This window comes from Bos taurus, chromosome 6 (genome assembly GCF_002263795.3).
Source record: "Bos taurus isolate L1 Dominette 01449 registration number 42190680 breed Hereford chromosome 6, ARS-UCD2.0, whole genome shotgun sequence".
Taxonomy (NCBI): domain Eukaryota; kingdom Metazoa; phylum Chordata; class Mammalia; order Artiodactyla; family Bovidae; genus Bos; species Bos taurus.
Window position 1 is genome coordinate 25,453,651 of NC_037333.1, and position 27,280 is coordinate 25,480,930.

The 27,280-nt window shown below is 39.6% G+C and overlaps 1 protein-coding gene and 1 pseudogene across 1 annotated transcript in view; both read left to right on the forward strand.

Annotated features, from left to right (window-relative positions):
- The first annotated feature begins 24,521 nt into the window (after positions 1-24,521).
- On the forward strand, positions 24,522-25,455 carry LOC616936 (male-enhanced antigen 1-like; annotated as a pseudogene).
- Positions 25,456-26,976: 1,521 nt separating this feature from the next.
- Positions 26,977-27,280, forward strand: part of ADH4 (alcohol dehydrogenase 4 (class II), pi polypeptide) — a 32,262-nt gene continuing 31,958 nt past the window's right edge. Inside the window, 1 exon segment of the mRNA NM_001102059.2 lies at positions 26,977-27,081. Coding sequence (NP_001095529.1) covers positions 27,064-27,081 — 18 coding nt within the window. The 5' untranslated portion in view covers positions 26,977-27,063.

Here is a 27,280-nt window from a genome sequence, read left to right on the forward strand (position 1 = left end):
AATCACACTAGGACCACAGCCTTGTCTAACTCAGTGAAACTAAGCCATGCCCGTGGGGCAACCCAAGACAGGCGGGTCATGGTGGAGAGAGGTCTGACAGAATGTGGTCCACTGGAGAAGGGAATGGCAAACCACTTCAGTATTCTTGCCTTGAGAACCCCATGAACAGTATGAAAAGGCAAAATGATAGGATACTGAAAGAGGAACTCCCCAGGTCAGTAGGTGCCCAATATGCTACTGGAGATCAGTGGAGAAATAACTCCAGAAAGAATGAAGGGATGTTAGCCATCTGTATATCTTCTTTGGAGAAATGTCTATTTAGTTCTTTGGCCCATTTTTTGATTGGGTCATTTATTTTTCTGGAGTTGAGCTGTAGGAGTTGCTTGTATATTTTTGAGATTAGTTGTTTGTCAGTTGCTTCAGTTGCTATTATTTTCTCCCATTCTGAAGGCTGCCTTTTCACCTTGCTAATAGTTTCCTTTGTTGTGCAGAAGCTTTTAAGTTTAATTAGGTCCCATTTGTTTATTTTTGCTTTTATTTCCAATATTCTGGGAGGTGGGTCATAGAGGATCCTGCTGTGATGTATGTCGGAGAGTGTTTTGCCTATGTTCTCCTCTAGGAGTTTTATAGTTGCTGGTCTTACGTTTAGATCTTTAATCCATTTTGAGTTTATTTTTGTGTATGGTGTTAGAAAGTGTTCTAGTTTCATTCTTTTCCAAGTGGTTGACAGTTTTCCCAGCACCACTTGTTAAGAGATTGTCTTTAATCCGTTGTATATTCTTGCCTCCTTTGTCAAAGATAAGGTGCAGTCACCATCCACAGTGATTTTGGAGACCGGGAACGTAAAATTTACCACTGTTTCTATTTTTTCACCATCGATTTGCCATGAAGAGATAGGACCAGATGCCCTGACACAAGATGGGTGATGGTGCTCACATTTTTTAGGCTCACTTGTTCAGTCGTGCTGAGGGGAGAGAGGAACACTGCAAACAAATATCACTGGCGTGTGCTCACAGTGATTCATCCACACTGGGTTTGCCCCTGCTCACAGCGTGTGTGCTTTCCCAGTCTACACTGCTCAGGCTCTAGGTTGCTCTGCCAGGAACTGTCTGGTGCGGGCCCTGGGTTGCATGCACTCCCCACATCTAAGCCGCTCAGGTTCAGGTTCTCGGGTACTCCACAAAGGTGCAGACTTGGTTGGGCCTGCGTTTTGTGCCCGTCCCAGGTCAAGCAGCTCAGGTGACCAGGTGCTTAGCAAGCACAGTCACCCCCAGTTGAAGGCTGTGACTTATTGCCCTCCCCCCGCCCCACCCCCACCCCCCACCCCCCCCCCCCCCCCCCCCGTCCCAGCTACTCTGTTTTCTGAGTGTACAAAGGGTGTGCCTTCTCAGGTGTGCCGTGTGTCTCTTCTGGGGAGCTGATCTCTGGTTGCAACCCTCCCAGCAAATGTCGACTGTCCAGAATCGCAAGAAGTCTTGGTTAGCATCGAAGTCAGCTTGCAATTTGGTATAGGATGCTTCTCTGGAGCCACGATTGTCCCCTTCTGGCTCTGGCTGCCGTCACCTGCCTGTCTCTGAAGGGGGATGGGCCAGTCTGCAGCTGGCTAGCTATGCTCAGTTCTTTGTTCTGTGAGCTGGCCTGGCAGTGTCTTAGGTTAGGGCTTTTCCTAGGTTAGCTATCCCACAGATTGGATTGCTATCTCAAGCTAGTTCCCTCAGATTGCCCTCGGGGCATTCAGGCCCAGTCCTTACCCTAAGCAGTGCAACCCACCCCTCCCTGTCCAGCCCCCCGCTTGCTAGTGGGGGATGCGAGCGTCTGGGCTGCTGCTCCACTGGGAGTTACTGTTAGGCACGTAATCTGTGGGTTTTAATTTTTTATTTATTTTTCCTCCTGGTTATTTTGCCCTCTGAGATTCCAAGGCTCACCACAGACCCACCGGAGAGAGTGTTTCCTGGTGCTTGGAAACTTCTCTCTTTTTTAAGACTCCCTTCCCGGAATGGATCTCCATCCCTACCTCTTTTGTCTCTCTTTTTATCTTTTATATTTTGTCCTACCTCCTTTCAAAGACAATGGGCTGCCTTTCTGGGTGCCTGATATCCTCTGCCATCATTCAGTTGTTTTGTGGAATTTGCTCAGCATTCAAATGTTCTTTTAATGAATTTGTAAGAGAGAAAGTGGTCTCCCCGTCCTATTCTTCCGCCATCTTGAAATTTTTGTTTTATAGTGACCCTTACTGATTAACCTAGATCTTACATAGGTGGTCCCTATTAGATGCAATCCCCATTCTGAGATTTCTAAATTGATTACTTAGGACTGGTTTATGAGCTCCACGCAGGAGTGGGGTTCAGAAACCAGTCCTAAGAAATCAATTTATATGCTACAGCTAAGACACAAATGAAACTAACTCCATAATAGAAAACAATGAAGAAAACACAAGGAGAATAAAAATAAGATTTCTAATTAGGGACACCAGTGGTATACATTTGGGGATTTCAAAATAAAATTATAAAAGGAATGAAATATAAATATCAAAAATATGCCAAGAGCAGAAAAATTAAAATGAATAAACCTCCATAGTTGGATATGTTAACTATATTCAGTTCAATTCAGTCACTCAGTCATGTCCAACTCTTTGAGACCCCATGAATCCAGCACGCCAGGCCTCCCTGTCCATCACCAACTCCCAGAGTTCACTCAAACTCATGTCCATAGAGTCAGTGATGCCATCCAGCCATCTCATCCTCTGTCGTCCCCTTCTCCTCCTGCCCCTAATCCCTCCCAGCATCAGAGTCTTTTCCAATGAGTCAACTCTTCGCGTGAGGTGGCCAAAGTATTGGAGTTTCAGCTTTAGCATCAGTCCTTCCAATGAATACCTAGGACTGATCTCCTTTAGAATGGACTGGTTGGATCTCCCTGCAGTCCAAGTGACTCTCAAGAGTCTTCTCCAACACCATAGTTCAAAAGCATCAATTCTTCGGCACTCAGCTTTCTTCACAGTTAACTATATTAGAATATGTAAATGTTCTTTCCAGCTTCAAACGGTTGAAATAACAAAAGATCAGAAAGAGGATTCTTACAGTATCAACCCAAGAATTTGGGATTTCACTTTGTGGGTCCTACCAAATGAAACATTTCTTCTTCCAACATAGTTTCTTAAGTTTCACGACTTTTGAACTGGAAGGAATTTATAAAAGACAAGATCTAGTTCAAGTCTTTCACTTTTAAGATGATGAAATCTAGGCACATGGATGACCATTCACTCTCAAGATTAAATGGCTGAGTCTGCTCTCGATCCAAGGTCTCCTGATTCTTAGTCCAGTACTTTACCCCTACATAGAAAAAGTCATTGATTTTGTGATGGATAGGGAAATCCTATCCACATGTAACTATAGGAATGACAATTTCCTGAGCAATTTACCACAGATGAACGTAAAAGATTGAAAACCTATAAGGTAATCTATCTAGCTCATCTCTTCATAGATTCTGCCTCTTCCTTAAATTTATGAGAAGCTAGGAGTCATCTTTGTTGATGGGACCAGGTATGGTCATTAAACTCCCTGGAAAATTAGAATCTAGACCAAATAAAGTGTTTTGATTCAGCCTCTTCCTAGGAGTCTGGCTTAGGAATATGTGACCTGGGGAAATAGTAATCATAATTTCAACCAAATGAACAGAGATCAAAAGAAGGCCCATCTGCAGCAAGAGGAATGAAGATGCACAGAAAGAAGAGAAATGGAGACATTCCCATGGAGGCCTACTGCCTAGTTTCAGTTCCTGCCTGAGGCTGATTTGACTCTGCTTTGGAATTCCATGATACATCTCTGGCCAAAACCAGGTCAAGTGAGATGCTGCAATCAAACAATCCCAAGTAATTCTATAACCTTTGCAATACAAAATAAAGTACATTTCAAGCAGTCCTTTATTTGTGTAAGGTGATATTCACCAAAATAGACACATCTTTTTTCTCATTAGCCATAATATATTTATACTGATCCATTAATATTTCCTCATGCAATCCTCTTTGTAATCCTTCAACACAAACATTAGCAATTTAACAATTTGATCTAAAATCCTGGAATGGAGAAAATCTAACTCATAACAGTTGAACCAATGACACTGACATAGCACACTTAACCTATTGGCGGACACAGAGAAGCATGTGGTGACTGATACATGCATGAAACACACACAAATGGAACAGGGAAATCATAAAAGTAGGTGTCAATATTTTTCCATGTCTCTTCATGGGAGGTATTGTTTTGACTTTGAGCCATTAATTTTCTTTAAGTAAATGTATATCTAGAGTAGAGAGTAAAGAGCATTTATCCAGGTTTATTGTGATACTGTTTGATTCCCCAATATTATTCTTCTCCCACATGATGTAATTAAGCCAAACAGCACTTTTAAATATATTCCCTTGCAATTATTTGCCTAGAGATGAGCATGTGATTTGAGTTGGCCTAATTAGTTTACAATCTCCCATGAGTTTAACTGGGTTATACCTGGCTTTATTTCTTTGTTTTCCAGAACCCCTCATCCTGGGTGATATAACTTTTTTTCCTTTTTTTTTTAAGATTTTTTTTTTATGTGGACAATTTTTAAAGTTTTTATTGAATTTGTTATAATATTGCTTCTGTTTTATGTTTTGGTTTTTTTGGCCTTGAAACACATAGGATCTTAGCTCCTTGGCCAAGGATCAAATCTTCACCCCTTACACAGGCAGGTGAAGTCTCAGCCACTGGATCTCCAGGGAAGTCCTTGATGTTTTTTTTCTTTTCTTGAACTGCAAATCTAGTCAGAAAATTCAAACCAGTTTCTTCTCTCTCCTTCTGTCTTCCCTCTCCCCATCTTTCAATTTCATACAAACAAGGAAGCATATAGTACCAATCAAGGACTGTAATCAAAAGGAAAAAAAGCCTTTGATGAATTCCATAGTGACAGTAAAGCAGAGAAAAAAATAAAGTGAGGGTTCTTACTGACATCACTGAACCACTAAATCAACCAACTGCAGAGCCAGTCCTGCCCCTGGAAATCTAATTAAAGTCATAATGATCTTAGGAAGCTAGCTTGAGTCAGAGATTTCAATCATTTTTTTGAACAAAATATCTTGAATAATTTAAGCCCTCCTTACTCTAAACAAAATAACCCAACTTTCTTTTGATTTCCCAAAAGCCAACTGACTTGTCTGAACTGTGAATTCTAATTTGAGTTTCATAAATGTATGTACTGATCAGCAAGGATATGGGCTTTGCTGAGATCAGCAATGCATTTCTGACAGGCCCTGTATATCTCCGACTATAAATTAGGACTAACTGGCATCACAGTGTGCAGTCACCTAGGAGGTTTTTGTGGGTTTTCTTGGCTGCACTCTGCAGCATTCGGGATCTTAGTTCCCTGACTGTGCCCTCTGTATTGGGAGTACAGAGACTTAACCACTGGACTACCAGAGAAGCCCCACCTATGAGTTTAATTTTATGCCTCTTTTCTCAGAACTACCTTATCCCTAGATGAAAGAACATCCTGTTTTTTTAGGACTTTAAAATTAGTAGGATTATCATGGGCCAGATGTTTACTTCATGCAATGTGAGTAAATTAATCTGTATTCAAAAATATACTTTAAAAAGATGAATCACATAAACTTATTTAAAGTGTAAGAGTAATCATCTCCAAAAATACATAAATAGCTAATTTTCTCTGTAATTTTTACCGACTTCCATTTATTCCATCCCACCACCACCCCTCCCCTCAATCAAGAAAAAAATGCAATAGTTAATACGCATTTTGAAAATACCTCCAAAAGTAACTGTTCTGTCTTAGCCCAAACCATCTCAGATTAGAAATATCTTTCTTTTTATTAAACAGTCTTGACTGTAAGATTATGAGAAAAACTGCAGCAATGCAGAGCAACAGTGCTCTGGGGCTGGGAGAGTGCTGCCACTCCTGCTGAGGAGTGTCCCAATCTCCTCTTGGGAAGAGAATCAGAGACAGCCACACATCTGCATCTTGCTAGCCAGATTTACTGCCCGAAGACAAAATCACCATTTCACTCAAAACTGCTTTCACCACCAGCAAATGCTCTGTCATTTGGTTATTACTACTTTAGTATCTTCTCACTGGCATAAATTAAACTATCTTTATAAAATCACGACCCATGACCTCAGGCCTGTTTGCTCTATAAAACCCTTATGGGAAAACGAAAGTCTCTTAACAACATGGGTCATTGAACTTTTAAGCCACTTAACAAATGACATTAGGAACACTGGTGAAAATAATTAAAATCAACAAACAAGATGTTTGTTAAACCTGAAACTTAAGTTACTAGGTTTACTGAACAAACTACACCCTTTTTCTACTGTGTTCCAGCTCTCCCAACTAATACTGTCCTTTATAGTTTCAAGTTAATTTCCAGGAATCTGTCTTATTTCACCCACCACTTTTCCAATTCATCAGTATGATTCCTCCCCTTCAAGCCAGGTTTAAAGTTATTATATTTATGGATACATATTTCTGTAGGTTTCATATGTCAGTCCTATTTCTCTGATTAGATTGAAGACAGGGTGTTTCTCTTTTACCTAATAAATAAGCCAAATACATAGCACTATAACCAAAAGTGAGGTCTGGCTGCTTGCTGCTCCAAAGCCAACAAACAGGCAAGGTTAGTGGAAAGGAAAGTTTGCTTTATTTTGGATGCTGGCAACCGGTGGCGGGGTGGGGAGGGGTGGGAACTCCTGTCCAAAGGCCAACTCCTCCCACCCCAGGCCACTGATAATCAGTTGGCCAGAGCTTTTATAGATGAAGGGAGGGGGCTATATTCTGAAACAGCACTGTCAGCTCTGACATTCATCTTTTTCTTTTAATAATATGAAAGACTTTTATTTCATATTGGTTTGTAAAACGCCATAAAGGAAGGATTGAAAATTTTTACTGTGTAAAAGTACAAAATAAAATTTTCTTAAGGTGATTTTGAGATTTAGCCTTAGGTCATACTTGTGGGTCTAGATCTCCAAAAATCATCTTGAAATTGGTCAGAAGTGGTCTGACCAGTGTCATCTTGATTGTCTTAAGTAGAGCTAATCTTCAGTTTCAGGTTGGTTTGTTCCCATTTCCTTAAGGCCAGTTCTTGGAATTGTGACAGCTTATGTCATGGCCACAGTCTGTCAACGTAGTTAACTTCTACCTGATGGTGATTTCAGTATCTGTAAGACAGCTCACAGGATATGGCTCAGAATATTATCTGTAGCCCTTGAAGAGGAACTAAAGGTCCTTAACTATGGTTAATTACAGCTATTATCATTTAGTCTCCCCCCCCCCAATTTTTTTTCATTTATTTATTAACTTTTTAAAAATCAATTTATTTTTTAATGAAAGATAATTCTTTACAGAATGTTGTTGTTTTTTGTCAAACCTCAACATGAATCAGCCATAGATATACATATATCCCCTCCCTTTTCAACCTCCCTCCCATCTCCATCCCCATCCCACCCCTCTAGGTTGATACAGAGCCCCTGTTTGAGTTTCCTGAGCCATACAGCAAATTCCCATTGGCTATCAATTTTACATATGGTAGTGTAAATTTCCATGTTACTCTTTCCATACATCTCACCCTCTCTTCCCCTCTCCCCATGTTGATAAATCTATTCTCTATTTCTCCATTGTTGCCCTGTAAATAAATTCTTCAGTACCATTTTTCTAGATTCTGTATATATGTGTTAGAATATGATATTTATCTTTCCCTTTCTGACTCATTTCACTCTGTATAATAGGTTCTAGATTCATCTACCTCATTAGAACTGACTCAAATGTGTTCCTTTTTATGGCTGAGTAATATTCCATTGTGTATATGTACCATGATTTCTTTATCCATTCATCTGTTGATGGACATCTAGGTTGCTTCCATGTTTTAGCTATTGTAAATAGTGCTGCAAGGAACAATGGGATACATGTGCCTTTTTCAATTTTGGTTTCCTCAATGTATATGCCTAGGTAGTGGGATTGCTGGGTCATATGGTGGTTTTACTCCTAGTTTTTTAAGAAATCTCAATACCATCTTTCATAGTGGCTGTACCAATTTACATTCTCATCAAAAGTGTAAGAGTGTTCCCTTTTCTCGACACCTTCTCCAGTATTTACTGTTTACAGACTTTGATGATGGCCATTCTGACCAGTAGGAGGTGATATCTCATTGTCCTTTTCATTTTCATTTCTCTGATAATGAGCAATGTTGAGCATCTTCTCATGTGTTTGTTAGCCATCCGTATGTCTTCTTTGGAGAAATGTCTGTTTAGGTCTTTTCCCCACTTTTTGATTGGGTTGTTTGTTTTTCTGGTATTGAGTTGTATGACATGCTTGTATATTTTGGAAATTAATCCTTTGTCAGTAGATTCATTTGCTATTATCTTCTCCCATTCTGAGGGTTTTCTTTTCCTTTGCTTATAGTTCCCTTTGCTGTGCAAAAGCTTTTAAGTTTAATCAGGTCCCACTTGTTTACTTTTGTTTTTATTTCCATTACTCTAGGAGGTGGGTCTGAGGTTATTGATATTTCTCCCAGCAATCTTGCTTCCAGCTTGTGTTTCTTCCAGTCCAGCGTTTCTCATGATGTACTCTGCATAGAAGTTAAATAAGTGGGGTGACAATATACAGCCTTGACGAACTCCTTTTCCTATTTGGAACCAGTCCCTTGTTCCATGTCCAGTTCTAACTGTTGCTTCCTGACCTGCATATAGGTTTCTTAAGAGGCAAGTCAGGTGGTCTGGTATTCCCATCTCTTGAAGAATTTTCCACAGTTTATTGTGATCCACACAGTCAAAGGATTTGGCATAGTCAATAAAGCAGAAATAGATGTTTTTATGGAACTCTCTTGCTTTTTTCATGATCCAGCGGATGTTGGCAATTTGATCTCTGGTTCCTCTGCCTTTTCTAAAACCAGCTTGAACATCTGGAAGTTCACAGTTCACGTATTGCTGAAGCCTGGCTTGGAGAATTTTCAGCATTACTTTACTAGTGTGTGAGATGAGTGCAATTGTGCAGTAGTTTGAGCATTCTTTGGCTTTTCCTTTCTTTAAGATTGCCAGGAGAAATATCAATAATCTCAGATATTCAGATGACACCACCTTTATGGCAGAAAGTGAAGAGGAACTAAAAAGCCTCTTGATAAAAGTGAAAGAGGAGAGTGAAAAAGGGCTTAAAGCTCAACATTCAGAAAACTAAGATCATGGCATCTGGTCCCATCACTTCATGGGAAATAGACGAGGAAACAGTGGAAACAGTGTCAGACTTTATTTTGAGGGGCTCCAAAATCACTGCAGATGGTGATTGCAGCCATGAAATTAAAAGATGCTTACTCCTTGGAAGGAAAGTTATGACCAACCTAAATAGTATATTGAAAAGTAGAGATATTACTTTACCAACAAAGGTCCGTCTAGTCAAGGCTATGGTTTTTCCAGTGGTAATGTATGGATGTGAGAGTTGGACTGTGAAGAGAGCTCAGCGCCGAAGAATTGATGCTTTTAAACTGTGGTTGATGCTTTTGATCTGTGGTGTTGGAGAAGACTCTTGAGTGTCCCTTGGACTTCAAGGAGATCCAACCAGTCCATCCTAAAGGAGATCAGTCCTGGGTGTTCATTAGAAGGACTTATGCTGAAGCTGAAACTCCAATACTTTGGCCACCTCATGCGAACAGTTGACTCATTGGAAAAGATTCTGATGCTGGGAGGGATTGGGGGCAGGAGGAAAAGGGGACGACGGAGGATGAGATGGCTGGATGGCATCACTGACTCGATGGACATGAGTCTGAGTGAACTCCAGGAGTTGGTGATGGACAGGGAGGCCTGGCATGCTGGATTCATGGGGTCACAAAGAGTCAGACACGACTGAACTGAACTGAACTGAGGAGGTGGGTCATAGAGGATCTTGCTTCAATTTATGTCATTGAATGTTCTGTCTATGTTGTCCTCTAAGAGTTTTACAGTTTCTGGTCTTACATTTAGGTCTTTAATGCATTTTGAGTTTATCTCTGTGTATGGTGTTAGGAAGTGTTCTAATTTCATTCTTGTACATGTAGCTGTCCAGTTTTCCCAGCACCATTTATTGAAGAGGCTGTCTTTGCCCCATTGTATATTCTTGCCTCCTTTGTCAAAAATAAGGTGCCCATAGGTGCATTGGTTTATTTCTGGGCTTTGTTCCATTGTCTTGTTCCATTGGTCTGTATTTCTGTTTTTGTGCCAGTACCATACTATCTTGATGACTGTAGCTTTGTAGTATAATTAAAGCCAGGAAGGTTGATTCCTCCACCTCCATTCTTCTTTCTCAAGACTGCTTTGGCTATTCAGGGTCTTTGTGTTTCCATATGAATTTTTTGTTCTGGTTCTGTGAAAAATGCCATTGGTAATTTGATAGGAATCACATTGAATCTGTAGACTGTGTTTGGTAGTATAGCCATTTTCACAATATTGATTCTTCCTACCCAGGAACATGGAATATCTATTTGTTTATGTCACCTTTGATTTCTTTCATTGGTGTCTTATAATTTTCCAGGTACAGTTCTTTTGTCTCCTTAGGTAAGTTTATTCCTAGATATTTAATTCTTTTTGTTGTAATGTTGAAGGGGATTGATTCCTTACTTTATCTTTCTGATTTTTCATTGTTAGTATACAGAAATACAAGTGATTTCTGTGTATTGATTTTGTATACTGCAACTTTGCTAAATTCACTGATTAGCTCTGGTAATTTTCTGATACTATCTTTAGGGTTTTCTTTGTAAGGTATCATGTCATCTGCAAACAGTGAGAGCTTTACTTCTTTTCCCATCTGGATTCCTTTTATTTCTTTTTCTTCTCTGAACGCTGTAGCTAGGACTTCCAGAACTATTTTGAATAAGAGTGGTGAAAGTGGACACCCTTGTCTTGTTCCTGCTCTTAGGGGGAATGCTTTCAGTTTTTCACCATTGAGAATAATCTTTGCCATAGGCTATCATATATGGCCTTCACTATGTTGAGGTAGGTTCCTTCTATGCTCATTTTTGAAAAGTTTAAATCATAAATGGGTGCTGGATTTTGTCAAAGGCTTTTTCTGCATCTATTGAGAGTATCATATGATTTTTATCTTTCAATTTGTTAATATGGTGTATCACATTGATTGATTTGTGTATATTGAAGAATCCTTGCATCCCTGGAATAAACCCAACTTGATCATGGTGTATGAGCTTTTTGATGTGTTGCTGAATTCTGTTTACTAAAATTTTGTTGAGAATTTTTGCATCTATATTCATCAGTGGTATTGGCCTGTAGTTTTCTTTTTGTGTGTTGTCTTTGTCTAGTTTTGATATCAGGGTGATGGTGGCCTCGTAGAATGATTTTGGAAGTGTTCCTTCCTCTGCAATTTTTTGAAAGAGTCTTAGAAGGATAGGCATTAGCTTTTCTCTAAATGATAGAATTCTCCTATGAAGCCATCTGGTCCTGGGCATTTGTTTTTGGGGAAATTTTTTTATCACAGCTTCAATTTCAGTGCTTGTTCATAATTTCTATTTCTTTCTGGTTCAGTCTTGGAAGATTGAACTTTTCTAAGAATCTGTCCATTTCTTCCAGGTTATCTATTTTATTGCCATATAGTTTTTCATAATAGTCTCTTATAATCCTTTGTATTTCTCCATTGTCTGCTGTGACCACTCCTTTTTCATTTCTAATATTGTTGATTTGATTCTTCTCTCTTTTTTCCTTGATGAGTCTGGCTAAAGGTTTGTCAATTTTGTTTATCTTCTCAAAGAACCAGCTTTTAGTTTTATTAATCTTTACTATTGGCTCTTTCATTTCTTTTTCATTTATTTCTGCTCAGATCTTCATTTCTTTCCTTCTACTAATTTTGGGGTTTTTCTGTTGTTCTTTTTCCAGTTGTTTTTGGTATAAAGCTCGGTTGTCTATTCGATGGTTTTCTTATTTCTCGAGGTAGTATTGTATTGCTATAATCTTCACTCTTAGAAATGCTTTTGCTGCATCCTATAGGTTTTGAGTTGTCGTGTTTTCATTGTCATTTGTTTCTAGAAATTTTTTGATTTCCCTTTTGATTTCTTCAGTAACCTGTTGGTTATTTAGAAACGTGTTGTTTAATCTCCATGTGTCTGTGTTTCTTAGTTTTCTTCTTGTAATTGATATTTAGTCTCATAGCATTGTGGTCAGAAGAGATGCTTGATTTGATTTCAATTTTTTTTAATTTACTGAGGTTTGATTTGTGACCCAGGATGTGGTCTATCTGGAGAATATTCCATGTACACTTGAGAAGAAGGTGTATTCTGCATTTAGATGGAATGTCCTGAAGATATCAATGAGATCCATCTCATCTAATGTATCATTTAAGACTTGTGTTTCCTTATTAATTTTCTGTTTTGATGATCTGCCCATTGGTTAAAATCTCCTACTACTATTGTGTTATTGTCAACTTCTCCTTTTATGTCTGTTAGTGTTTGTCTTATGTATTGAGGTGCTCCTATGTTGGGTGCATAGATATTTACAATTTTTATGTCTTCCTCTTGGATTGACCCCTTGATCATTATGTAGTGTCCTTCCTTATCTCTTGTAATCTTCTTTATTTTAAGGTCTATTTTGTCTGATATGAAGATTGCTACTCCTGCTTTCTTTTGCTTCCCATTTGCATGGAATATATATTTCCACACTCTCACTTTCAGTCTATATGCATCTTTAGGTCTGAAGTGGGTTTCTTGTAGACAGCATATATATGGGGTCTTGTTTTTGTATCCATTCAGCCAGCCTGTGTCTTTTGGTTGGAGCATTTAATCCATTTACATTTAAAGTAATTATTGATATATATATTCCTATTGCCATTTTCTTAATTGCTTGGGGTTGATTTTGTAGATCTTTTTTCTTCTCTTGTATTTCTTGACTATATAACTCCCTTTAACATTTGTTGTAAAGCTGGTTTTGTGGTACTGAATTCTTTTAATTTTTGCTTGTCTGAAAAGCTTTTGATTTCTCCATCAATTTTGAATGAGATCCTTGCCAGGTACGGTAATCTTGGTTGTAGATTTTTCCCTTTCAGTACTTTAAATATATCCTGCCATTCACTTCTGGCCTGTAGAGTTTCTGCTGAAAGATCAGCTGTTAAGCATATGGGATTTCCCTTGTATGTTACTTGTTGCTTCTCTTTGGCTTCGTTTAATATTTTCATTGTGTTTAGTCTTTGTTAATGTGATTACTGTGTGTCTTGGCATGTTTCTCCTTGGATTTATTCTGTATGGGACTCTTGGACTTGATTAACTATTTCCTTTTCCATCTTGGGGAAATTTTCAACTATAACATCTTCAAAAATTTTCTCATACCCTTTCTTTTTCGCTTCTTCTGGGACACCTATAATAAGAATGTTTGTGTGTTTTATATTGTCCCAGAGGTCTCTGAGACTATCCTCCATTCTCTTCATTCTTTTTACTTTATTCTGCTCTTCAGAAGCTATTTCTACCACTTTATCTTCCAGCTCACTGATTCGTCTTCTGCTTCAGATATTCTGTTATTGACTCCTTCTAGAGTATTTTTTTCAGTAATTATGTTGTTTGTCTCTGTATGTTTATTCTTTCATTCTTCTAGGTTTTTATTAACGGGTTCTTGCATTTTCTCCATTTTATTTTCCAGGTTTTTTATCATCTTTACTATCATTATTCTGAATTCTTTTTCAGGTAGTTTGCCTATTTCCTCTTCATTTATTTGGACTTCTGTGTTTCTAGTTTATTCCTTCATTTTGTATTATTTCTCTGCCTTTTCATTATTTTTCTTAACTTATTGTGTTTGAGGTCTCCTTTTCCCAGGCTTCAGGGAAAGTTGAATTCTTTCCTTGAAGAAGGTTGAATTCTTTCTTCCTTTTGGTTTCTACCCTCCTAAGTTTGGTCCAGTGGTTTGTGTAAGCTTCATATAGTGTGAAATTTGTGCTGAGTTTTTGTTTGTTTGTTTGTTTTGCCTCTGATGGGCAAGGCTGAGTGAGGTGGTACTCCTGTCTACTGATGATTGGGTTTGTATTTTTGTTTTGTTTGTTGTGTAGATGAGACTTCCTACACAGGGTGCTTCTGGTGGTTGGGTGATACTGAGTCTTGTATTCAAGAGGTTTCCTTTGTGTGAGTTCTCACTATTTGATACACCCTAGGGGATGCGGGAGCCTGCTGGGCTGCCGTCTATGGGGTCGCACAGAGTCGGACACGACTGAAGCGATGCAGCAGCAGCAGCAGCAGGGTTAGTTCTCTGCAGCAGCAGCAGGGTTAGTTCTCTGGTAGTCTAGGGTCTTTGAGTCAGTGCTCCCACTCCAAAGACTCAGGGCTTGATCTCTGGTCAGGAACAAAGATTCCACAAGTGGTTTGTTATGGCATTCAGTGAGATTAAACTAAATATCTAAAAATGAGAAACCAAAGATGAACCCCAGACAAATGGCAGTTACAAAATAATGAAACAATAATTAAAATAATGAATATACACATATACATACGCACCCATGAACAAAGTAAAAACTCCAACAAAAATAAAGTATAGTAGACTGACCCAATGAACAAAGGAAATCAAAAATTATATTCACCAGTTAAGAACAAAACTAACTAAAGCAAAAACTAGAAAACAAAACTAAAGCAAGGTGCCAAGGGGGAATAAAGCAATGAAAACAAAACTAACAAATATATTGAGAGGAAAGGAAAGAAAGAAAGAATAGATAAGCAAAGTTAAACAGAGGTAGATGAAGATTAACTACAAGGTTAACTGCAAGGGGAAAAGATCAGTAGGAGAGGCAAACAAAGGAATAAATGTAGAAAACAATAGGTTTAAAAGAATTAAAATTAAAATTATAAAAAAGATAAAAGAAAAAAGGGAAAAAAAGAAAACTTCACAGAATTGCAAAAGCCCAATGTAGAGGCAGAGGTTTATAACAACAAAAAAAGTGTGAGTGAATATACACACACACATATATATACACCCATAAGCAAAATCAAAACAGTCCAACAAAAATAAAGTACAATAGATTGACCCAGAAGGAAACCAAAAATTATATCTACCAGAGCAAAACTAACTAAAGCATGAATTAGAAAACAAAATTAAAGCAAGGTGCCAATTGGGGAATAAAGCAATGGAAATAAAACTAACAAATATGTTGAGAGGAAAGGAGAGAAAGAAAAGAAGGAAAGAATAGATATGAAAAGTTAAATAGAGATAGATAAAGAATATTTATATACATTAAAGATTAACTGCAAGGGGAAAGAACAGTAGGAAAAGCAAACAAAGGAATAAATGTAGAAAAAATAATAATCGATTTTTTAAAATTAAAATTAGAAAAAGAGAAAAGAAAAAAAAAAAGAGAGAGAGAGAGAGAGAAACTCCACAGAACTGCAAAAGTCCAACATAGAGGCAGAGGTTTATAACAATAAAAAATGTGACTGAGAATAAAAAAGCTTAATTGGATTCCATAGAGCCAATAAAATTGACAACTACAATAGAGGGGAGGGAAAAAAGGGGGGGGAAAAGAAAAAAAATCCAAAAGAATCTGTAGAACAAGTCAAAACATAAGAATAATAAGTGTTTTTCTTGAGTCACTTCTGTCAGAGTTCTTTCCCTCTCTGGGAGTCACAGGACACCTTACCTCCCTAGGATGCCCTCCAACGCTGTGCTGATCTCTGGACCTGCTTTGGGGGCAGCTCAGATTCTAATCTGATCCTACTCCTGTGTATTCTTGCCTCCAATGCCCACAGCTATCAGAACTAGTGTGTTTTCTTTTGTGGGAGTTCTCAATGTCCTTTTATATATTCCATAGACACAGAGTCTGCCTAGTTGATCATGTGGATTTAATCTGCAGCTTGTACAGCTAGTGGGAAGGTTTTGGGTCTTCTTCCTTAGCCACACTGCCCCTGGTTTTCAATTATGGTTTTATTTCCACCTCTATATGTGAGTCATCCACTGGGGTTTGCTCCTGAGGCTGCCCTGAAGGATTTGGGTTTGCCCCTGCGAGGGCCAAGCGTGGAGGTGGTGCAGCTGCTTGGGTCGCAGGGGTTCTGGCAGCACCAGGTACTCAGCGGAGTTGACAGCTAGGGCAACAGGAAATATAGTGCTCTAGAAGGGTACAGCAACAAGTATTGGCCAATACGCTCCAGCATTCTTACCTGGAGAAACCCTCTCCTTGATAGAGAAGCCTGCCAGACCACACAGTCTACAGGGTCACAAAGAGTCCAACATGACTGAAGTGACCCTGCACACACAGATGCAAGACATTTTTTGCCTGTGGCAGCTCTGCCCCAGTGAGAATTGAGCATGAGGGTGGCACAGATGCTTGGCTTGCAGGGACCCTGGTGGCGCCAAGTGTGCAGGGACATGGACTGCCTCAGGTGCAGGAGCTATGGCCCTATCAAAGTCTTTTTTCAAGCCTCTTGTCGCTCACTGCAGATGGTGATTGCAGCCATGAAATTAAAAGATGCTTACTCCTTAAAAGGAAAGTTATGACCAACCTAGATAGCATATTCAAAAGCAGAGACATTACTTTGCCAACAAAGGTCCATATAGTCAAGGCTATGGTTTTTCCAGTGGTCATGTGTGGATGTGAGAGTTGGACTGTGAAGAAAGCTGAGCGCCGAAGAATTGATGCTTTTGAACTGTGATGTTGGAGAAGACTCTTGAGAGTCCCTTGGACTGCAAGGAGATCCAACCAGTCCATTCTGAAGGAGATCAGCCCTGGGATTTCTTTGGAAGGAATGATGCTAAAGCTGAAATTCCAGTACTTTGGCCACCTCATTCGAAGAGTTGACTCATTGGAAAAGACTCTGATGCTGGGAGGGATTGGGGGCAGGAGGAGAAGGGGATGACAGAGGATGAGATGGCTGGATGGCATCACCGACTCGATGGACGTGAGTTTGAGTGAACTCCAGGAGTTGGTGATGGATAGGGAGGCCTGGTGTGCTGCAGTTCATGGGGTTACAAAGAGTCGGACACGACTGAGCGACTGAACTGAACTGAACTGTAGCTGACAAACAGAAGGCCTCTTTGGCCAGTCTTTCTCCATAGCTCTGCCCATTCAGGTACTTAAAGGGCTCCCTTGCCTGGGTCCTTCTCTGTTGGTCAGTGCATCAGGCACTTAAAGGGGCACCGTGGGTGGGGTCCTACTCCATAGTTCAGTGCATCACGTGTTTGATGGGCCAGCCTTTCTATTGTTCACCTGCCGATGCTGGCATGTGAGGAGAGAGAGGCTATGGTGATGGCTCCACCCTCTGCGTGTAGACTTAGCAGTACTGCCTTGCTTCCATGGCTGCCTGACTTTCCTCCACCAGCATTTCCCACCACGATCTCCTCCCTCACATCCCCTCAGTCTGCCTCTCTGCAGTCAACAGCAGCCCTCACTCTGGGATTGCTCCACAATCCCTAAACTCCAGCTCCCAGCCACTGCACCTTCCAGGGAACCAGGGTTCCTGTCTGGGGTATGTATGGCTGTGGCAAGGACTGTCTGATTCTCATTCCATTTAGGCTGCCACAGGTCAGCTGTTCCACTCTCAGCCTTAAATGTTTCTCCTCTGACTCAGACAGTTGCCCCAGTGTGGGGATTGAACCCCTGCTTCAGGTCCCCCACCCACTGAGGGCAGGTCCAGTCCTACTAACACTCCTGTTTTTCCCCCTAGTTCCTTTGTCCTACTGAGTTTTGCATGGTTCTATATATTCTTTTCCACTTGTCAGGTACTCCTGTCCACTCTCAGCTAGTGTTCTGCATGCACTTGTGTGTCTGAAGGTGTATTCTTGATGTATCCGTCGAGAGAAATATACTTCACGTCCACCTACTCCTCTGCCATCTTGTCCCCCCCTCCCCTTTTTTTTAAATTAGACTTTTAGTTGGCATTTCAGTATAAAACTCTCAAAAATTAATAGAATGAATACACAGAAAAGTAGAAGGATAGTGTATACCATGAACCAATACAACATAATTTAAATTATACAATTTTCACACAATAGCAGAGTACAAATTCTATCCAAGTTCCCATAGACTATAAACCAAGAGACACTGGAACATATCCAAGGACATAAAACAAGGTGCAAAATTTTCATGATTAGTCTTGTCAGATTGTTTTTCTTTGCTTCTGCTTTTTCTCACTTCTGATTAAATTTATCCTTTGGCCAAAGTTTTTCCACACAGACAGTGTGTGGAAAATTTAATTTAATAAATAAATTTAATTTGTGTGGATAAAATAAATTTAATCTGTGTGGATCACAATAAACTGTGGAAAATTCTGAAAGAGATGGGAATACCAGACCACCTGACCTGCCTCTTGAGAAACCTATATGCAGGTCAGGAAGCAACAGTTAGAACTGGACATGGAACAACAGACTGGTTCCAAATAGGAAAAGGAGTACGTCAAGGCTGTATTTTATCACCCTGCTTATTTAACTTCTATGCAGAGTACATCATGAGAAACGCTGGACTGGAAGAAACACAAGCTGGAATCAAGATTGCCGGGAGAAATATCAATAACCTCAGATATGCAGATGACACCACCCTTATGGCAGAAAGTGAAGAGAAACTAAAAAGCCTCTTGATGAAAGTGAAAGAGGAGAGTGAAAAAGTCGGCTTAAAGCTCAACATTCAGAAAACGAAGATCATGGCATCTGGTCCCATCATTTCATGGGAAATAGATGGGGTAACAGTGGAAACAGTGTCAGACTTTATTTTTGGGGGCTCCAAAATCACTGCAGATGGTGACTGCAGCCATGAAATTAAAAGACACTTACTCCTTGGAAGGAAAGTTATGACCAACCTAGATAGCATATTCAAAAGCAGAGACATTACTTTGCTAACAAAGGTCCTTCTAGTCAAGGCTATGGTTTTTCCTGTGGTCATGTATGGATATGAGAGTTGGACTGTGAAGAAGGCTGAGCACCGAAGAATTGATGCTTTTGAACTGTGATGTTGGAGAAGACTCTTGAGAGTCCCTTGGACTGCAAGGGGATCCAATCAGTCCATTCTGAAGGAGATCAGCCCTGGGATTTCTTTGGAGGGAATGATCCTGAAGCTGAAACTCCAGTACTTTGGCCACCTCATGCGAAGAGTTGACTCATTGGAAAAGACTCTGATGCTGGGAGGGATTGGGGGCAGGAGGAGAAGGGGACGACAGAGGATGAGATGGCTGGATGGCATCACTGACTTGATGGACATGAGTCTGAGTGAACTCCAGGAGTTGGTGATGGACAGGGAGGCCTGGCGTGCTGCGATTTATGGGGTTGCAAAGAGTCGGACACTACTGAGCGACTGAACTGAACTGAAAGTTTTTCCACAGACAAAAGGCTGGCAGAGGACATGAGGAAGAAGGAGCATAGGGTCCTGCTACATTTCAGTACCACACAGCATTCTGTACCTCAAAAAGTTCATCTAATATCTGTTAAACCATTGAACAATTTCAAATTACTTGATCATTATTAAATATTTTATATGTGTAAGGCACTGCAGAGACACAAGATGAGTAAGTCTTTGTACTAAGGAGGAAGGTCAAGGAAAGAACTCAGTGTTTCAGATTATAAGGCAGAATAGGATAGATGGTGTAAAAAACATACCAATTGCCCTGGATGTTCAAAAGAAGGGAAAGAATGGAAAGATCAGAAGAGGCTTCATTTGGAAGATGATTTCTGAGATAAGCCTTGAAGGAAAAGTAGTAATTTCACCTACAGAAGTGGAGGTACAGGAAACAAAATTAACAAAGGAGGGTAAAAAGACACCCCACTCCAGTACTCTTGCCTGGAAAACCCCATGGATGGAGGAGCCTAGTAGGCTGAAGTCCATGGGGTCGCTAAGAATCGGACATGACTGAGCGACTTCACTTTCACTTTTCAGTTTCATGCATTGGAGAAGGAAATGGCAACCCACTCCAGTGTTCTTGCCTGGAGAATCCCAGGGACGGGGGAGCCTGGTGGGCTACCATCTCTGGGGTCGCACAGAGTCGGACACGACTGACGCGACTTAGCAGCAGCAGCAAGAGATAATCAGGTGACAGCTGAACTTTTCAGCTTTGTTGAAAACTAATGCATTAGCTCCTAAAGTGTACCTCCATACATATTAGTAGGTTAAAAATCCTTGAGTTACAGGATAGCAAATTCATATCTAATTTGATACATCTATTATGCAACCATTTAGATTTTTGAATAGGAAATTAAATGATTTTAATGTCCCTTTGGAAATCTATTTTGAAGAAGTAAGAGACTAGGAGGTCAATGAAGAAGTTGTGAGAGAAATACCATTCAAGAAACAGTGAGGAATACTATTTCACACCTGCTAGGATGGCTACAATGAAAGAAAAAAAAAAAGCAAGTATGGATGAAGAGTAGAGAAACTGGAAGCCTCATACATTGCTAGTTGAAAAGTTAAATGGTGCAACCATGACGAAAACGTTGGCAGTTGCTCAAAAGTTACACACAGAGTTAACTTAGCAATTTCATTCCTAGCTATATACTCAAAAGAATTGAAAAGATGTTTTCTACATGAAAAAACATACATGAATATTTTAGCAGAATATTTATCTGTAACAGCCAATAAGGGAAAAAATATATTCATCAACTGAAAAAATATAAATAAATAGTGGTATATCCATACAATATAATATTATTTGGCAATAAAAAAGGACATACTGATGCATGTTACAATATGAATGAAACTTGAAAACATTATGATAAGTGAAAATGCAAAAGGCCATACACTGTAAGATTCCATTTAAATAAAGTGTCCAGGATAGGCAAATTTACAAAGGCAGAAAGTGGATTAGTGGTTGCGCTAAGGATAGGTAAAGGGATAAATAAACTACTAAGTATCGGGTTTCTTTTTGGGGTGATGAAAATTCTTGAATTAGTATTCATGATGGCTGCATAATATTGTAAATATACTTAACAATCACTAAGCTGCATACTTTAAAATGGTCAAAATGCTGAGTTTTATGCTAAATGAATTTATCTCATTTTTTAAAAACAAAGAAGAAATACTGAAGAAATAAACTACAATGGTAGTTATGTGACTAGAAGGACAAATGAGGGAAATGTTAAGAAATTACAGCCTACATTTTTTTTTAATATTTAGGCTTTCTTTATTAAAAGTCAGGAGTTGATATTAAGCACAGCCAATAATTTTTGAACTTAATATGTTAACAGGAAAGCTGACATGAAACACAACATGAATTTCATAATTTGAACTCCACTGAGATATAGAAGCATAATTTTATTTTCTTATAGACATTTTTGACTACACAGTCAGTTTAATAATGGAAGGCAAGCTTATATCCCATTTGACATGCACATTCTGTTACAGTTGTGATTGGTGATTTCTGAGAATATTAGCTGTTGGATTGGAGGCAAATTTTTTATTAATTAATTTTTATTGAAGTATAGTTGTTTCACAATGTTAGTTTCTGCTATACAGCAAAGTGAATCAGATATATACACACACACACACACACACATATATATACACTCTTTTTTGGATTTCTATTTTAATGCAGAGTGCCAAAGAATAGCAAGGAGAGATAAGAAAGCCTTTCTTCGCGATCAATGCAAAGAAATAGAGGAAAACAATAGAATGGGAAAGACTAGAGATCTCTTCAAGAAAATTAGAGATACCAAGGGAACATTTCATGCAAAGATGGGCTCAATAAAGGACAGAAATGGTAGGGACCTAACAGAAGCAGAAGATATTAAGAAGAGGTGGCAAGAATACACAGAAGAACTATACAAAAAAGATCTTCATGACCCAGATAATCATGATCATGTGATCATTCACCTAGAGCCAGACATCCTGGAATGTGAAGTCAAGTGGGCCTTAGAAAGCATCACTATGAACAAAGCTAGGGGAGGTGATAGAATTCCAGTTGAGCTATTTCAAATCCTAAAAGATGATGCTGTGAAAGCGCTACATTCAATATGCCAGCAAATTTGGAAAACTCAGCTGTGGCCACAGGACTGGAAAAGGTCAGTTTTCATTCTAATCCCAAAGAAAGGCAATGCCAAAGAATGCTCAAACTACTGCACAATTGCATTCATCTCACATGCTAGTAAAGTAATGCTCAAAATTCTCCAAGCCAGGCTTCAGCAATATGTGAACCATGAACTTCCAGATGTTCAAGCTGGTTTTAGAAAAGACAGAGAAACCAGAGATCAAATTGCCAACATCCGCTGGATCATCGAAAAAGCAAGAGAGTTCCAGAAAAACATCTATTTCTGCTTTATTGACTATGCCAAAGCCTTTGTGTGGATCACAATAACCTGTGGAAAATCTGAAAGAGATGGAAATACCAGACCACCTGACCTGCCTCTTCAGAAATCTGTATGCAGGTCAGAAAGCAACCGTTAGAACTGGACATGGAACAATAGACTGGTTCCAAATAGGAAAAGGAGTACATCAAGGCTCTATATTGTCACCCTGCTTATTTAACTTCTATGCAGAGTACATCATGAGAAACGATGGGCTGGAAGAAGCAGAAGCTGGAATCAAGATTGCCAGGAGAAATACCAATAACTTCAGATATGCAGATGACACCACCCTTATGGCAGAAAGTGAAGAGAAACTAAAGAGCCTCTTGATCAAAGTGAAAGAGGAGAGTGAAAAGGGGCTTAAAGCTCAACGTCCAGAAAACTAAGATCACGGCATCTGGTCCCATCACTTCATGGGAAATAGATGGGGAAACAGTGGAAACAGTGGCTGACTTTATTTCTGGGGGCTCCAAAATCACTGCAGATGGTTATGGCAGCCATGAAATTAAAAGACGCTTACTCCTTGGAAGGAAAGTTATGACCAATGTAGACAGCATAGGAAGAAACAGAGACATTACATTGCCAACAAAGGTCCATCTAGTCAAGGCTATGGTTTTTCCAGGAGTCATGTATGGATGTGAGAGTTGGACTGTGAAGAAAGCTGAGCACCGAAGAATCGATGTTGGAGAAGACTCTTGAGAGTCTCTTGGACTGCAAGGAGATCCAACCAGTCCATCCTAAAGGAGATCAGTCCTGGGTGTTCATTGGCAGGGCTGATGCTGAAGTTGAAACTCCAGCACTTTGGCCACCTCATGTGAAAAGCTGACTCATTTGAAAATACCCTGATGCTGGGAAAGACTGAAGGTGGGAGGAGAAGGGGACGACAGAGGTTGAGATGGTTGGATGGCATCACCAACTCAATGAACATGAGTTTGGGTAAACTCCAGGAGTTGGTGATGGACAGGAAGGCCTGGCGTGCTGCGGTCAATGGGGTCACAAAGAGTTGGACATGACTGAGGAACTGAAAGAACTGATATCAGATATTTTAACTTGCAAAAAAAAAAAAAAAAACTAAAATCAAAGAAGCATAATTATATATAGGAAATAGAGGAAATGTGCATTAAAAAGCAAGAGCTAGTTTTTGCAGAAACAGAACAAATTCAATTTGAACCATTATGGATCCCAAATATGTTGTTTGGGTGTTTATACTGAGATTAATGAATTACTATTAAAATAATGTATATATTAATTCAATGGGTGAGAGATTATACTTTTAAACATATATAACATTGGAAATTTTGAGAACAACACAAGTCTGAAAATCAACTGTTAGAAAAGGTAAAGCCATCCTCATGGAAAGAATCTACAATATTAATTTTAGAATTGGAAGACACCTTCACATTCAAAATCCCAGGGTTCTACCATTCGAAATCTCTTACCCAGTTTCCACTCAAAACACTTCTTAGCAGGTTCTTTATGAAAGAATATAAAAGACAGTCCCCATCTTCAAAGAAGCTCATCAAAGTGCAGCACAAAAAGAAAGGCAGAAAGAAGGTAAATACCTAGCATTCAGAAAATATGTTAAAGCATATTGGGTTTCCAAGGTAAATACTCAATTTGCCCAGCACTTATTAAGTACCTAGTATCTTTCAGGACTCTGAAGTACTCTGTGAAGGGTGTAAAATGTAAGTAAATACAATCATTATAGTTAAGGACACTGGAGGCTGGAGACAGAGTCGTTTTGCTTCATGTAGCTATCTATGTGTGAGCAGTAAGGAGATGGAAACACAATGAATGCTGTAGAGATTCAAAGAAAAAAAAGATCTTTTTTAAGAATATGTTCTTAAGGTCCTGAATAAGTTCAGGGCTTCCCTGGTGGCCCAGAGGTTAAGAACCCACCTACCAATGCAGAGGACACTGGTTCAATGACCCCTGGTCTGGAAAGGGATCATGCCCCCCTTGCCCCACATGCTGTGGGCAACTAAGGGCATGGGCCACAACTACTGAGCCCAGGCACCCTGGAGCACATGCTTCACAAGAGAAGTCACCACAATGAGGAGCACGCAACTGCAACTAAAGAGTAGCTCCCCCACTCCACCGCAACTACAGAAAGCTGGCACACATCAAGGAAGACCCAGTATAAGCAAAAGCAAATGAATCTTTAAAAACAAAGAATATGTTCGTTTAGTAGGAAGAACTGGCAGCAGTAGGTGTTCTAATCAGGGGAACCAGTTTAGACAAAATCATGGAGGCAGGAAGGCAGGCACACAGTACATTGGAGGAGAGCTGGAAGATAAGTTCTGAAACACAGACTGGGTTGTAGATAAATGGTCTTGAATGCCAGAATGAGAATTCAGTAGGAGAGTTCTTGATGGTTTTAGATGAAGAGAATGATATAGTAAAAATTGTTGAAAATACTCATCTAGGGTTGGGTCGTGGGCTCTGAGCAGCCCCTGCCCGATGGCAGCAGTAGTTCTAGGGGGAGACACCGTGGGTCCTGAACGTATCTTCCCCAATCAGACTGAGAAACTGGGGCCACATCAGGGCCCCACGGAAGGCACAGAGGATTGGAGCAGTGAGGAACCAGAGGAAGAACAAGAGGAAACAGGGGCAGGCCCAGCTGGCTACTCCTACCAGCCTCTGAACCAAGATCCTGAACAAGAGGAGGTGGAACTGGCACCAGTGGGGGATGGAGAAGATGTAGTTGCTGATATTCAAGATCGGATCCAGGCCCTGGGGCTTCATTCGCCTGCCGGACCCACCACTAGAAAGTGAGGACGAAGATGAGCAGGGAGATACAACATTGAACAACCACAGCTCTATTCCCATGGACCCAGAACACGTAGAGCTGATGAAAAGGACAATGGCTGGCATAAGCTTGCCTGCACCAGGGGTTCCTACCTGGGCTCATGAGATATCAGATGCCCAGTGGGAAGATGTGGTACAAAAGGCCCTCCAAGCCTGGCAGGCCACCCCTACCTGGTAGTGACCACCCTTAGAGCTGCCATAACTCCCTACATTCCAGGCCAGAACCAGCACAGGACTGAACACATCGTGGTTGTCACATTCATCTCCATCCTCCCCAGCTCCCCTCCACATCAAGGCAAATCAGACTTCTTCTCAGAGACCCACTTTATTCAGTTCTGTACATATGGGGACATCGGCCCAAGCCCAACCCACCTTAGCATGTATCACTCTGTGGAGAATAAAGAACCCTAGATACATAGCCAAAAAAAAAAAGAGAGAGAGTACTCATCTAACAACATTTTGAAACACAGACTGGCAGAGGCAGCTCTGCATAGGAAAATCAGTTTTTAAAAAAAGGCTATTGTGATGACATAAGCAATAAGTAAGATTACTCTTATCTATCTTGTCTACATGTAATAATAAAAACAGAAAAAGGGAAATGAAAGGCACACGAGAGGTAGAATACACAAAGCTTGTAAACAATGCAGAAAGCAAGGTCAAGCGGGGTTTCAGAAGATTGGAGATGCTAGTGCCAAAACAGGCAAGCTAGAGAAAGGAGCCTGGAGTCAAGAAAGAAGATGAAATTATTCCGTGAACACTATTAAAATAGAAACATCTAAAAAAACAGAAACATCTAGGAGCACACAGAAACTCCTGGCAGAAGTTTGGATTAAAGAGAAAGAAGTCATAAAAATAAAATAAGAAACACTAGAAAGAAATTTTTAAAGGTCACTTTTTAAAAAATGAGGCCACTGACAATTTTCCAAAGAATTTTCAATTAAAATATAGAGATGGAAACCAGACAAGTAGAGAAGTGAAACCATGAGTAGTGAGAAAGTAGAAACGAAGAGTAAAAATCGTACTTCTAAACATTGTGATAGAAAAACGTAGTCAATAATAGAATATTAGTTAAAGTTTTAACTAATATAAAGATAGTTCTACTATCTCTCTGGAGAAGATAGTAGAATACTATGGCTTTTTACCAACAGGATGAAAAGTATTTCAATATTTTAACAGTTGGCTTCACCTTAATAGGGTATGTTGGTTGCATAAAAGCCCTGAACTTTCCCTAAGGAAACTCAAGCACAAACACAACAAGAATACATGAAAGGAATTTTTAAGCAATCCTGATTCACTATAAAACAGAAAATGGATGAAAAAATTGTGGTCAATTCATATAATGGAATACTCTACAGTATTCATATAATGGAATACTCTACAATAATTGAAATAAAGTGTAGCTACAGCCAATGTGGCTAAATCTCACAAAAATAGTTGAGAGGGAAAAAAGCCATGAAAGAACACATGCCCTATGACTCTATCCATATAACTTCTAATCTGTAAAACTAAACTATATTGTATAGAGAAGCATAAATCATAAAAGAAATGCAAGAAAATTATTACTAGCATTGTGAAAGAGAAGGATGGATATAGGAGGGATTCTGAGGCACTGGAGATGTTTGTTAATTTTATAACTATATGATAACTTATCTAATAGCTTTAATGACCTTTATAATTATCTGTTGACTTATCCAATAAGTTTAATGACCTTTTCTATGTTATCTTATATTTTGCAATAAAGGAAGAAAAAAAACAAGTAAACAAAAATCTCCCAAAACATTTGGAAGAAATGAGGGTTTGCAGCTGAAACAAGATAGCACAAATGATGACGTGAATAGAAGGGCAAAGTTTCAGATTACAGCAAACAAAAAGGAGAGAAAATGATTGGAGAACACAAGAGCTGAAATGGTATTTATTCAAAGTCAATTCATTACAGGATATGGAACACCCTGGATAGAAGTAGAAGAGCTTCTTAAATCAGAGAGAAACTTTGAGAGAAACTTCCAAGGCAAATTTCCCAAAGAAAATGGGCACCAAGGGAAAAGTAAGCAAATATACCATTTCTTTGATCAATTCTTTTGGGATTTTGTGTGTGTGTATGTCTCTTTATTGGAGAAGGCAATGGCACCCCACTCCAGGACTCTTGCCTGGAAAATCCCATGGACAGAGGAGCCTGGTGGTCTGTGGTCCATGGGGTCGCTAGGAGTCGGACACAACTGAGCGACTTCACTTCACTTTTCGCT